At 38.6% G+C, this 14,239-nt stretch overlaps 1 protein-coding gene across 12 annotated transcripts in view; it reads left to right on the forward strand.

The window, feature by feature from the left end:
- The window catches only part of LOC128696512 (double-stranded RNA-specific editase 1), a 70,105-nt gene that overhangs the window by 29,133 nt on the left and 26,733 nt on the right, over window positions 1-14,239 (forward strand). For 8 of the 12 annotated variants that reach the window (XM_070094727.1, XM_070094730.1, XM_070094731.1 and 5 more), the window contains one exon: window positions 13,470-13,648. The exons of 2 other annotated variants lie outside the window; for them this stretch is intronic. In XM_070094727.1, coding sequence (XP_069950828.1) covers window positions 13,470-13,648 — 179 coding nt within the window. Of the gene's footprint in view, window positions 1-12,948; window positions 13,649-14,239 lie in introns of those variants that run through there. 2 more of the 12 variants (XR_011393243.1, XM_070094729.1) reach the window with 2 other exon arrangements.

Below are 14,239 nucleotides of genomic sequence, written 5' to 3' on the forward strand. Positions count from 1 at the left end.
AGTAGAAGTAGTAAGACATACCTGAAATCTTGCACGTTTTTGGGACAAAAAAAAGACCAGCAATCCTACCATCATGTAAAGCAATTACAGACTAAAGAAAAATATTTCCCTTAAAGTAAAGGGTATTATTCATCTATACGCAACCTGAACACATCAACTAACAAAGGGGAAATCCTGAGACAAAAATGTTGCTTTTCATTCAAAACAGTGGTTGGATGAAGTAAGAGTTTTTATTGACAATGTTTGGATTCCACTACAAGAATTTGAGTCAGTCAGCAGTGATGTCCATCAAGAAATTACATTGGGTTGGCTGTTATCCATTCATGCACTGTTGATGAATGCAGTTTCTGTTAATAAGATACTTGTATTTTTAAAGTATACAGATGATGAATTTACAGTTTATGAAGACTAATGTAACTGTCAAGTTAAAAAACAATCTGCAACTGTATTTTTGGTTGAAAACAGACTTTATAGTGTATTTTCGTGTGGTTTTTATGGTTGTTTTCTAGGTTTCTTGGCCTCATTTGATAGAATGAAAGATTTTTACAGAAATAGAGATGATTTTGATATCAGGACTGAAAGTGGGTTGAAATTGAGCTCAAAGTAATGGAAATGTTTGATTTTTGCTGATATTCCAGAGTACACAAATGATATCGTTTGCTCAATATACGTCCATCTGGTCAGTCTAATATGCATTTACAAATCCATTGACATTATTTATACAATTATTACAGTAATGCAGTAGTCTGCATAACAGTAAATAATCTATTTTTTTTTTGTGTGTGAATAAAAATTCTAAATGGAATTAATGTGTATTATTGGAGAGGCCTGGGGATATAACTCATAAACTGAGAAAATGTTATTTTAGTGCCAGAAATGTCTACATTGTTTATTCTGGACCCTATTTTGAAATTGGCATTTCCTGAATATTATGTGAAATTGGCCAAATACCAATTTCTGATCACTTTATTAGATAGTTGAAATAGTTGAGTGTGTGGATTCTTGTACTCAGTCAATAGAATGGAAGGTGTACTAGTGAAATAGCTAAGAATTTGATCGAATGGAACAACGTAATTAGCCAAAAATCAGACTCAAATTGGGCAAAATCACCAATGCGTAAATATCACTGACATCAAAATTAGTGAAAGTGTAATTTTGTCACTTTTCCATCAAATTTTGTACTTTGTTTTATTACCTTCAGAAAATTTTTTTTTTGTTTTATCCTGAGAGCAGGGGTCCTGACCCTGAAAGGGTTAAATATAGGGTTTGCTACTATCTGTGGTTTTGGGTATTTTCAGTAGGTCTTGGAATTTATCCTCTGCAGATACAGGGACCCTACTGTATATGAGGCTCTATAGAGTAAGTGGATAATTTACTGCCTGTGATCTTAAACAAGATAACTGTTAGTCTAGGGCAGGGGTGGGCAAACCTGGCACACCAATGACTTTCTGGCATGTGAACTTCTGGTCTCTCAAAAAAAAAAAAAAAAAAAAAAAAAAGCATATCATGTATCTGTTCCAAGAAAAGCGGGGAAATAGTCCATCGATTTGAAAGATTATTTCACCACTTTTCGTGAAATTGTGTGGATAACATTAATCAGGTACTACTTAACATGGCCTGATTTCAATTTAACCGTTCATCGTACAGGTCGTACTACAGTAGGGTCCCACTTATGTGGCAGGTTAGGTTCCAGGCTACTGCTGGAAAGCAGACATTGCCAGAAAGCAGAATGCCATTTTTTCCACTTACAAATACATATAAATGCCAGATAACAAGTTTATACTAATGTATATTAAGTTAGTGATAGAACTAGGCATTAAAAACAATAAAAAGTATAATACACACAGTACACCCATTACTTACCTTAAAATATTTGTAGCCTTAATGTAGGGCGAGAGGTGAGTTTTATTCGTAGGAAGTCAAGTCTGGTCAGCCAGGTCAGCCCACTCACATGTAATGTACTAGGGCATATACAGTAGATCGTCGTTTAACACACTTTTGTTTGGCATGTTTTGGCTATACCATGATTGAAGAATTGCAGCATATTTTTGTTTAACACTTTGTAAAATTAACATGGTTCAGTTTGTGGGAAGGGATGCCATCAGCTATGCTAGAAGTGCATGGAAAGAAGTGCTCCAAGCAACATTAAATGAAGGTTGGGGAAAGTTATGGTCTTCTGTAGTTAATTTTTTCACTGGTTTTCCCCTGCTTGAGGGTCAGGTTCAGGAAACTGTTTAGTTGACAAGGAGATTACCAGGTGATGGTTTTGAAGATATGAATGAAGATGATGTGAATGAGCTCTTAGAAGATGATGACGAAGACAGGAGTCCAGAGGAAATGTTGTCAGAGCTCGATGCACAGATACAAGGGAGCCACATAACAAGATGATGAATAAGAACCTGAAGAAAAACCAAGTTAACATTGCAGCAGTTATGTGAGCAGTTCCATGTTGCTGCTAAACTAGGAGATTTTTTCACTGAAGATGACCCTAACAAATCTAGAAGCAGTGCTTTGAAATGGGGTCTAGACCAGCTGATGATGCCTTACTGTCAGCTGTATAAAGTACTGCAGGGTAAAAGAGCCTAGAGAGCCATTACAGAATTTATGTATACTCCAATACAACCATCGACTTTAGTACCAGAACCTCTAGCATCCATTTCTGCCGACAACCAACAGCCATCCACCTCAGCTCAGTAGGGCCACACCATGCATCTCCATTCTCTTCACAATCATCCACAAACACCATTACCCACAATTTAAGGTAAGAAATGCTATTACAGTGGACCCTAGGTTATCGTAATTAATCTGTTCCAGAGAGTGTGACTAAAGCTGGATTTGACTATTTCTGAATTAATTTTCCCCATAAAAAATAATGTAAATCCAATTAATGCATTCCAGATACCCAAAAGTATTAAAAAAAATTTTTTTGGCATGAAATATACATTTACCTACACAGAAAACAATGAGGCATGAAGAATAAAACAATAATAACATAACACTTGCCTGTATTGAAGACTCTTCTTAGTGTATTGAAGATGGGTGGAGGGGAGAGAATGGAGAAATTAATGTTTGGAAGGGGAATCCCCTTCCATAAAGCTTCGGGTACCAAGTCCTTTTCTGGGGTTACTTCCCTTCTTTGTTTTTTAAAGCCACTAGGACCAGCTTGAGTCACTGGACCCCTGTTGCTCAAAAAAGGGTTCCAGAGAGGTCTGTTTCTGGCGTATGTTAGGAATTATGGTGGCGGCAGGGGAGTGTGTTGGGAGACAGGACAAGATAGTCCTTCAATATGACACTAGTATCAACTCTACAGCTTATTTATCAAGCACAATTCATCTAATATGACATAATAAACAATATTAATAACATAGAAACATGATATATACTCTAGAGTGAATAAAATATGTCATTGTGTATGTGATGAGTGTGTTGTTGTTTGTTGTTGGGTGTATAAGGGTCACTGAAAGATAAGCCTTACATAGTGGTAGTGATGGCGGCAGCAGAGGCTGCGGTGTTAGACAGTAGTCCTATATACCTCCATCAACAATGGAGGAGTCAGTTTCATGCTGTCCTTTTTCTGTCTATTAATTGCTTAACTTACTTGCTACGTCGTTAATGCTACATTTTATCGCTGGCTTGCGCTATAGCCTTTATCGACTTCTGCTGCATTAGTATTGTACATATCGCAGAATCACTGAAAAAGGCACATTCTCCCCTCTCTCTCAGCCCTTTACCAAAGGGCTGGCTGGCACTAGGAACTTTCTTTGGGTCCACGGTGGCTTATTTAGCAGTTGCAAGCACTAAAAAGAATAGAATAATACGATATGTATCATATGAATGCGTGGAATTGTGCTCACTGGCTGATGAACAATGGCACACTGAGTGTTGGGCCGCTGTTGCCGTGTGCACACGTTTGGGACGAATGACTTACCGAACTCAATAATGATCACCGAGCCAATATTTTGACGAAAAAAACATTATGATTTCTGAATATTATGAAATCTGACAACTACGATATCCGGGGATCCACTGTATTTCTATTGCATTTGTAGTCTTAAGCAGTAATATATCACGACAATTAACTACAATTAGATATTCACTTTTATTTTTGTAAGATCTGTTGGTCTAAAAAACAGTTGTTTGGCTTTTTGGGAGCTCCCAGGAATGTAACCCTATTTTTCCCATATGTTCTTCGGTTTGTTTAACATGGTATTGCCTAACACGGTATTTTCAGGAATGTAACTATCTTGTTAAACAATGGTTTACTGTAAATACATATACAGTACATTCATTAATTATCTTAAAATATTTGTAGTCTTAATGTAGGGTGAGAGGAGAGTTTTATTTGTAGGAAGTCAGGTTTGGGAAGTATGGTAGCCAGTCAAGGCAGTCCTTCCTGCCCCATCCCTCCCACACGTAATGTAAACAAACCAGGCAAACACGCCTGGTGTTCGTTCATAAACGTTTGTATTATACCATAATAGAAACACTATATTGTGTACAAGTTGTCGCTATGCTGATACAGTAGAATAAATAAAGACTGACACTTTCATTCTCATGTAATTTTTAGAAGGAATGATGCTCTGACAAATTATTATTACAGACTGTTATTATTACATGTTTATATTACAAATTATTATTATTATTATAATAATGGTGCTAAACCCACAAGGGTCATGAATAGCTATAGATAGTGAAGGCATACGAAAGGAATAAATTTCTAGTAAAGTTACTGGTGTTTGATTAGAGAAAATGTATTTCTTCGACTCTTACCAAACGCTTGATAAACAAATCTCATATTTGTCAGTTTTTATACTGTGGGTGTATGTCATGTTTATATATTTAGTGTTTTTATTATATAATTTTGAAAAAAATATAGATGGATTAACGGAAATGTCTATATTAACATAATAGTATATGACATTTAATGCGTCCAAGAGATTATATGGCGTCAAGTAGAGAGACTTAGTGATTTTAATGTGTACCTGCATGCCTGCACAATGTGTAAGTATATTTAGGTACAGGTACACAAGTATAATTATCAGAGTACATATATGCAGTAACTTTAAAACACTTGAAATTTTGGAAAATTTCCAGACATAGAGAGTTGTGCTCATGGAGAATGTAAACAAACTGGGTGGGGTGTGCTGTGTTTGAAAGACTGCTCATCGTATAGTAAATTTTGGTCATAATTTGAAATTGCCATATGAGTGGAATGCTGTAAGGTGAAACACCATAAAGCTGGGTCCTACTGTACTAACCACAACATTGGTTTCCCTCCTATTATCATATTTACTAATAATGTATGTATATCACTATTACAAATTCTATTTGCGTTCTGCCCTTTACAAATTGTATAGGATGTCACGACTACCGGCCAAGAAACGATGTTATTCAAATGAAGAGGATATTAGAGAATTTAAAGAATACTAGACTGAAAAAAGTTGCTGCTAGCTTTGAGGTCTCCAAAGTTATTGCTCAACATGGAAAAACCACTTAGTGATTGGGAGTATATTAAAGAAGCATGGTTAGAATGTGCTCCTTTCATTTTTGACAATCTTTCAGAAAAGGAAAAATTATTCACCGCATTAAAGATTTGTCTCTGAGCAGGAAAAAAGTTAAGGATACTTAAGCTGGAAAGGAATGCAGCGGAACAATTAACAAAGGATTTGGCTTCATTTAAGTTCTTTTCTCTCTTTTGATGAAAGCACAGACATTACATCATCAGCTAGGCTAGCAATTTTTTCTTGATTTTGTAGTGGTGACAGATTATGCGAAGAGATGATGAATCTTGTAACACTACCTGAGCGTACCACTGGGGATGAAATATGTAAAGCAGTTATGAATGAATTATCTATTCAACAAATTGACATTTCAAAAGTAGTATCCATTACAACAGATGGTGCACCCAGCAGGATTTGTAAATCTGTTTGCAAAAGATGTTGGTCATCCACTGATAAGCTGTCATTGCACCATAACACGAGGAGGCTTTATGTGCAAAATCTGGTCTAAGAGAACTGCAAGAAATGATGCAGTCACCAAGATTGTTAATTACATTTCTGCACGTTCTTTGAATAAAAGACGATTTCAGAATTTATTGAAGGAGGTGGATTTGGTGTACAAAGGACTAACAATGTACAACAGTGTTCATTGGCTTAGTCGAGGTTTTGTTTTGAAATGATTTGTTGAATGCCTGGATGAAATGAATCTTTTTGAGTAACCAACAAGTGTCTTATAAAGAAATGCCCGATATCATGTGGGTTTGTAAACTTTTTTTTTTTTTTGTTGTTCTTTCCAGATTTTTGCAAACATTTAAATGATTTTAACATTAAATTACAGGGCTCTGGTAAGACACTTGATGTAATGTTTAATTACATAAAGGCATTTGAAATGAAGCTAGGGGTTTTTAAGAGGGATATAGATAGTGAGAGGTTTAGGTACTTTCCACTATACTTTTTTTATTAGTATCTAGAGTAGACTAGAATACTGATAAAAATTACAGTATAGTAAATTCATAAAGTAGTAGTAATATCAGTAATCATTATCAAGTACAGTGGACCCTCGACCAGCGATGGCATCGATTAACGATAAATCTGACTAGCGATACATTTTATCGCAAAAATTTTGCCTCGATTAGCGCTAAAAAACTCGACCAACACTATTCCTTCCGTCTGAGACGCGTCCACTTCTGGCCAGTGTTTACAAGCCAGCCAGCCACCGCGGTCGTTTCCAAGCATACAATCGGAACATTTCATATTATCACAGCCTTTTTGGTGATTGCACCTGCAAAATAAGTCACCATAGGCCCCAAGAAAGCTTCTAGTGCCAACCCTACAGCAAAAAGGGTGAGAATTACTATGGATATGAAGAAAGAGATCATTGCTAAGTATGAAAGTGGAGTGCGTGTCTCCGAGCTGGCCAGGCTGTACACAAAACCCCAATCAACCATCGCTACTATTGTGGCCAAGAAAACGGCAATCAAGGAAGCTGTTCTTGCCAAAGGTGCAACTATGTTTTCGAAACTGAGATCGTAAGTGATAGAAGATGTTGAGAGACTGTTATTGGTATGGATAAACGAAAAACAGATAGCAGGAGAACGCATCTCTCAAGCGATCATATGTGAAAAGGCTAGGAAGTTGCATGACGATTTAATTAGAAAAATGCCAGCAACTAGTGGTGATGTGAGTGAATTTAAGGCCAGCAAAGGTTGGTTTGAGAGATTTAAGAATCGTAGTGGCATACATAGTGTGATAAGGCATGGTGAGGCTGCCAGTTTGCACCAAAAAGCAGCTGAAAAGTATGTGCAGGAATTCAAGGAATACATACAGTGAAGGACTGAAACCTGAACAAGTGTTTAATGGTGACACTGACAATGTTGTGAAACACGTTAGGAATGTCATAAAGGAACGGGAGGTACAGGCCTCTATGGGCAGATAAGTTGTGCGACAGAGGTCCAGTGACTCAAGCTGGTCCTAGTGGCATTAAAAGAAGGGAAGTAACCCCGAAAAAGGACTTGCCACCTCAAGTCCTAATGGAAGGGGATTCCCCTTCTAAACACTAAGACCATCAACACACTCCCCTCTTCCCATCCCATCAATCATCACCAGATCTTCAATAAAGGTAAGTGTCATGTAACTGTGCATGTCTTCAGTTTGTGTGTATTAAAATTAATATTTCATGTGTTAAATTTTTTTTTTTTTTCAATACTTTTGGGTGTCTTGCACGGATTAATTTGATTTCCATTATTTCTTATGGGGAAAATTAACTTGACTAACGATTATTTTGACTAACGATGAGCTCTCAGGAACGGATTAATAGCGTTAGTCGAGGGTCCACTGTATTACATACTGTACATAAATGCACATAAATGTACAGTGGACTCTTGGGTAACGATATTAATCTGTTCCAGAGAGCTTGTCTTTAACCGATTTTATTGTTATCTGAATTAATTTTCCCCATAAGAAATAATGGAAATCCAATTAATCTGTTGCAGACACCCAAAGGTATCAAACAAAATAATTTTTTTACTTGAAATATACATTTCCCTACACAGAAAACAATGAGACATGCAGAGTAAAACATTACTAAAATTACACTTGCCTTTATTGAAGACTTATTGATGAGTGATAAGATGGGAGGAGGGGAGAGGATAGAGGTGTACTATAGTTTGGAAGGGAAATACCCTTCCATGAAGACTTCAGGTACCAAGTCTTTTTTTGGGGTTACTTCCCTTCTTTGTTTCTTAATGCCACTAGGACCAGCTTGAGTCACTGGACCCCTGTCACACAAAATATCTGTCCAGAGAGCTGTTTCTGGAGTGTCTTCAAGATTTCCCTAAAATGGGACACATTGTCATTGTACATGTTGCCAACATGGCCTGCAACAGCTGTCAGGGTGATGTTCATCCATAAATGTTTGCACCTCACTCCACTTTGCACAAATGTCCTTAATGTTTGAGGAAGGCAAGTTTCTCCATCTCTCTTCCTCCTCTGAAGGAATTTCCTGAGCTGTAGTCTGTTGGTGTTGCAGATGAAGGTCTTGCAGCTCTGTAGTGGTTAGCTCTTCATCATGGTCCTCCACCAACTCTTCCACATCCTCCAAACTCACATCCAACCCCCATGGAACTCCCCAATGTCACAATAGATTCCACAACTGGCATAGGCTCCTCAGGGTCAGCCCCAAACCCTTCAAAGTCCCTCTTGTACACATTCTGGCCACAATTTTCTCCAAGCAGAGTTCAAAGTCTAGGAAGTCACTCCCTCCCAAGCCTTACAGGTAAGGTTTATGCAACTGAGGATAATGAAGTGATCTTTCCAGAACTCTCTTAGGGTCAGTTCAGTGTCTGAAGTCACTTCAAAGCACTTTTGAAACACTGCTTTCATGTACAGTTTTTTGAAATTTGAAAAAACCTGCTGGTCCATGGGCTAGAGGAGAGGAGTGGTATTAGGGGGCAAGAACTTCACCTTGATAAAACAAAACTCCTGCTCCATTCGCTCTTCCAAGTTTGGAGACTGAGCAGGAGCAGTGGACAATTTATTTTCCAGGAGGTATTTTTTCACACCGGGGCCAAACATGTCATGGAACCAATCAAGGAAAACGTCCCTCATGACCCATGTCTTACCGTTTGCCCTCCACATGAATCACACATAAAGTGGGAGTTGTCACAGTTGCTCTTTGCTGATGACACTGTGCTCTTGAGAGATTCTGAAGAGAAGTTGCAGAGGTTGGTGAATGAATTTGGTAGGGTATGTAAAAGAAGAAAATTAAAAGTGAATACAGGAAAGAGTAAGGTTATGAGGATAACAAAAAGATTAGGTGATGAAAGATTGGATATCAGATTGGAGGGAGAGAGTATGGAGGAGGTGAATGTATTCAGATATTTGGGAGTGGACGTGTCAGCGGATGGGTCTATGAAAGATGAGGTGAATCATAGAATTGATGAGGGGAAAAGGGTGAGTGGTGCACTTAGGAGTCTGTGGAGACAAAGAACTTTGTCCTTGGAGGCAAAGAGGGGAATGTATGAGAGTATAGTTTTACCAACACTCTTATATGGGTGTGAAGCATGGGTGATGAATGTTGCAGCGAGGAGAATGCTGGAGGCAGTGGAGATGTCATGTCTGAGGGCAATGTGTGGTGCGAATATAATGCAGAGAATTCGCAGTTTGGAAGTTAGAAGGAGGTGCGGGATTGCCAAAACTGTTGTCCAGAGGGCTGAGGAAGGGTTGTTGAGGTGGTTCGGACATGTAGAGAGAATGGAGTGAAACAGAATGACTTCAAGAGTGTATCAGTCTGTAGTGGAAGGAAGGCGGCGTAGGGGCCGGCCTAGGAAAGGTTGGAGGGAGGGGGTAAAGGAGGTTTTGTGTGCGAGGGGCTTGGACTTCCAGTGGGCATGCGTGAGCGTGTTTGATAGGAGTGAATGGAGACAAATGGTTTTTAATACTTGATGTGCTGTTGGGGTGTGAGCAAAGTAACATTTATGAAGGGATTCAGGGAAACCAGCGGGCCGGACTTGAGTCCTGGAGATGGGAAGTACAGTGCCTGCACTCTGAAGGAGGGGTGTTAATGTTGCAGTTTAAAAACTGTAGTGTAAAGCACCCTTCTGGCAAGACAGTGATGGAGTGAATGATGGTGAAAGTTTCTTTTTCGGGCCACCCTGTCTTGGTGGGAATCGGCCAGTGTGATAATAAATAAATGACACACAATTTACTCTTGAAGACACTGATGTTGTTGAACACACTGGGATTTTCAGCGTGATACACCAGTAAAGGCTAACACTTTGAAATCCCTACTAGCAGTACTACAAAACATGAGAGTTAACCTGTCTTTCATAGGCTTGTCCTGGGAGTGCCTTTTCCTCCTGAGTAATGTAGGTCCTCTTTGGCATTTTCTTCCAAAAGAGGCCTGTTTCGTCACAACTGAACACTTGTTCGGGTTTGAATTCTTCAGCCTCTATGTACCCCTTCATTTCCTGAACATATTTTTCAGTCACTTTTTTGTCAGAACTGGCAGCCTCACCATGACTTATCACACTGTGTATGCCACTACGATTCTTAAATCTCTCAAACCAGCCTTTGCTGGCCTTAAATTCACCAATATGAGCACTAGTTCCAGGCATTTTCTTTGAGATCATCGTGCAACTGGTTTGACTTTTCACATATTATTGACTGCATAACACTATCTCCTGATAATTGTTTCTTGTTGATCCACACCAACAACAAAGTCTCCACATCTTCCAGTGTATTTGCAATCTCTTTTGTAAGCATATTTGCAGCTTTCTTGATTGCCTTTTTCTTGGCTACAATAAGTGGTTGTATGGGGTTTGTTATACAACCTGGCCAGCTCGGCGACACACATTTCACTTGTATTTTGCAATGATCTCTTTCTTGAATTCTATAGTGTTTCTCACCCTCTTTACCAAAGGGCTGGCACTAGAAGCTTTCTTCGGGCGCATGGGGAACACATGGGATCATCCTCACTGGCTGATAAAAAATGGCACACTGGCTGTACATGGAGTGTCGGACACGTTCCGGACGAATGACTTAACCGAGTTCAGTGATGTTCACTGAGCCAATATTTTGACGCAGAAACATTACTTATTCCGAATATTACTTAATCTGATGACGACTTAATCTGGGGGTCCACTGTAATTTAAATGAGGAAAATTGACTGCAAACAAGCAAATCCAGATGCGAGCAAGGCCACAGAACGGATTAAACTCTTAAGTAGAGGTTCCACTGTATACATTGTTTCAGTGTTTTCCTTGTGAAACTAGTGATCTAGTGCAGTTAGCCTCACAAACACTGTTTTCTCATAATAAGAGCATGGGAAGATATTGTCTCAGCGGGAGCGGCAATAATGACATATTTTATTCATTCTAGAGTGTATATATCACATTTCTGTATTTTTGTTGTTTGTCATATTAGATGAATTGTGACAGATAAATAAGCCTTAGGGTGGATATTAGTGTTATATTGAAGTATTCCGCCCTGCCTCCCGAGAGCAGGAATTCCGCTGGAACGGATTAACGGCACTTCAGTTAATTTAAATAAAGAAAATTGATTTGATATACGAGCAAATTGAGTTACGAGCTAGGTCACGGAATGGATTGAACTTATAAATCAAGGTTCCATTGTATTTTTCATTCATTCAATATCATGGTTTATAAAATCTTCCTTAGTTTATTCTCTGATTTTACTGATATGGTGTGATTTTTTATTGTTTGAAAATTTTGTCAATACTTAAAAGATACCAAATAATATGTTCCCATAAATTTTAGTTGGCACGCGAGAAGATTTTGTATCAAAGATCTGGCACACTCTTAAAAAGGGTTGCCCACCCCTGGTCTAGGGTATGAAGTATCATACAAGTGGTGAGCCATGTTACTTTTCATAGTACAGGTCGGCTATCACAAATCCGGCATTATTGGGACCTGTAGGGTGCCAGATTAGTGACTTTGCTGGATTACCCAATTTATGCCCTATTTTTGGCCCATTCCATTGTTCCAGTCTACCAAACTCATAGTTATTTCGCTGGTATTCCTTCTGTAGTACTGTTTAAATTCAGCAAGGTTTATACAAGCGTTGCACTGAACCTTTGGTTCAGTGTAACTCTTGCAAGAAGAGATTTTGCAAGGGTTCTTGCAAGATCTGTTCATGTTTCTGGTTTGTTATACAAAATGGCTAGCTGGTTTATGTGTTAAAACCCATCGACTACACGATGGTCTTTAAGGACTTCCATAGAACTAAGTCACTTTGTCTAACTTTGATGGGTTATCCTAGGTTCTCTACATATGCTGCTATGTATGATAATCTATGTAACTGTATTTGTGTATACCTGAATAACCTTACTTATTTACTTCTATTCTGTCGACTGAGTACAAGAAACCGCCCATTCACCTCTTTCAACTGTGCAGATAGAAATGCATCTTAATAGGCGAGCTGGTCCAGGGACATAGCTAATAACCCTGGAGCTTAACACAGGCTCCAAGGTGTTGACCTAAGTAACCTAAATATATTATATGTGGCTGTTTTCCAATAACCATGTAGAAATGTTGCTCTGGTAAATAGTTTCCAAAGACTAGTTATTTAAACTTAACATCGAAGATGGTCTACACCTTAGAAAGCAGATATTCACATCAGTTTATTGTAATTTCTCCCTTGGTACTGATAACAGGCCGATAAAGGTTAATGGTTTATTAATTTTTCTAAAAGGTTGAAGAAGGGGTACTACAGAGTGATTTTTTTTAAATTGATTGTATACTGGGATACGAGATCAGGGATGCCTACATCCCTCGGTTGTCTTAATATGAATGAACCCCTTTTCATTTTTTATTGTAAATGTTCTGTTTATACAACACAATTTTCCAAAGATTTTTTCTTCATAAATAGAGGATACAATTTTTACAAAATTAATTGGCATGATATTTATTGGCACTCTTCTTTGTTTTGACAGCGGGCTAGTTTGATGGCCGCGCAAGGTCATCTTTGGTCCCATGACCTGTTATGTCTCCTCACGACACTAGTTAATTGTAGCACTCCAGAAAGCCAACGGGGGATTCTGTTGTAATGCTTTGCTTTTAGCAAAGTCATGTGTAGGTTTGTTTGTCTTCAGGCATAAAATGGTATATATCACAAGAGGTCCCTCGTTGGCTGCCATGCATGAGGCTGGGTGCGTACGTAACAGTCGTAGAGACATTTTCAGAGACTTTTAATTGAAGCGAGTTGCCCACACTTGTCATGGATGTCTGACTGAGGTGGGAAGTACGCCAGGTACTGAATCCTACCCAGTCATTCCACCTAAATTTATTGTGACAATCTGGCATCACAAAGTGGGGAGATACTTTATGCCCAATGGCCTTAACTTTGCTTAAAGATCTGAACTTGGTATCTTGTATTCACTTGCAAGCTAAGGCAGGTTGTTTTTCATGTCAATGGCAAGTGTGTTGCGACCTTTCAATTAATATGTGGTGGCAGGCGTCAAGATCAAGAGAAAGAAGGTGCCAGGAGCCAAGAATCTTAAGATCCGGAAATATGTGCAGCCTAAGAATGCAGTAATGTGCCTCAACGAACTTCGGCCTGGAGTGGTGTACACTACTGAACAGGAGGGAGGAGTTGGTCAACCATTCTGTATATCTGTAGAGGTATCTAATGGGGTATGGCAAATGATGGCCAGATATCAAGGATATGATAGGCTATTTAGTTTTCTTTTGTATTTAGTATGGAGTAGGCCAAAAAAGATCTGATTCTGAGGTAGTTTGCATGTTTGTCAGCAGTGAAAATAGTGAGATGCAGTTAAGGATTTAGTTATTAAAAGTGATTGTTACATGTAGATCATAAAAATGCAGGTAAGTTTAATGCATGGGGACGGATTAGAGATCTACTAGAAAGTCAAGAGCTATAGTTGAGTATTAAAGGAATGAAGCTATATGAAAGTTGAAAGTGGTGAATAATACCGAGACCATGATATACTGAATGCACATTTAGAAAATGCTTTTGAATGGCTGGTGCCTGTTTGGTGTGTACATGATTATAAAATGTATGTGATATTCTAAACCCCTGTGGGTCATTCAGTACAAGGAGAGGTGGAGATTTCCTGGATGCTCAAGTCTCTGCTCCTGCCCCTCAAAATTTCCTTCACACCTTCCTTCCTACCTTTCCTGAGATGTCCCATACTCCTTCCATCTTTCTTATCCACATTTCTTCTCTCCAATGTGACATTCAGTAGTTCATTACATAGACGACAA

This window comes from Cherax quadricarinatus, chromosome 47, assembly GCF_038502225.1.
Source record: "Cherax quadricarinatus isolate ZL_2023a chromosome 47, ASM3850222v1, whole genome shotgun sequence".
In the NCBI taxonomy this organism is placed as follows: Eukaryota; Metazoa; Arthropoda; class Malacostraca; order Decapoda; family Parastacidae; genus Cherax; species Cherax quadricarinatus.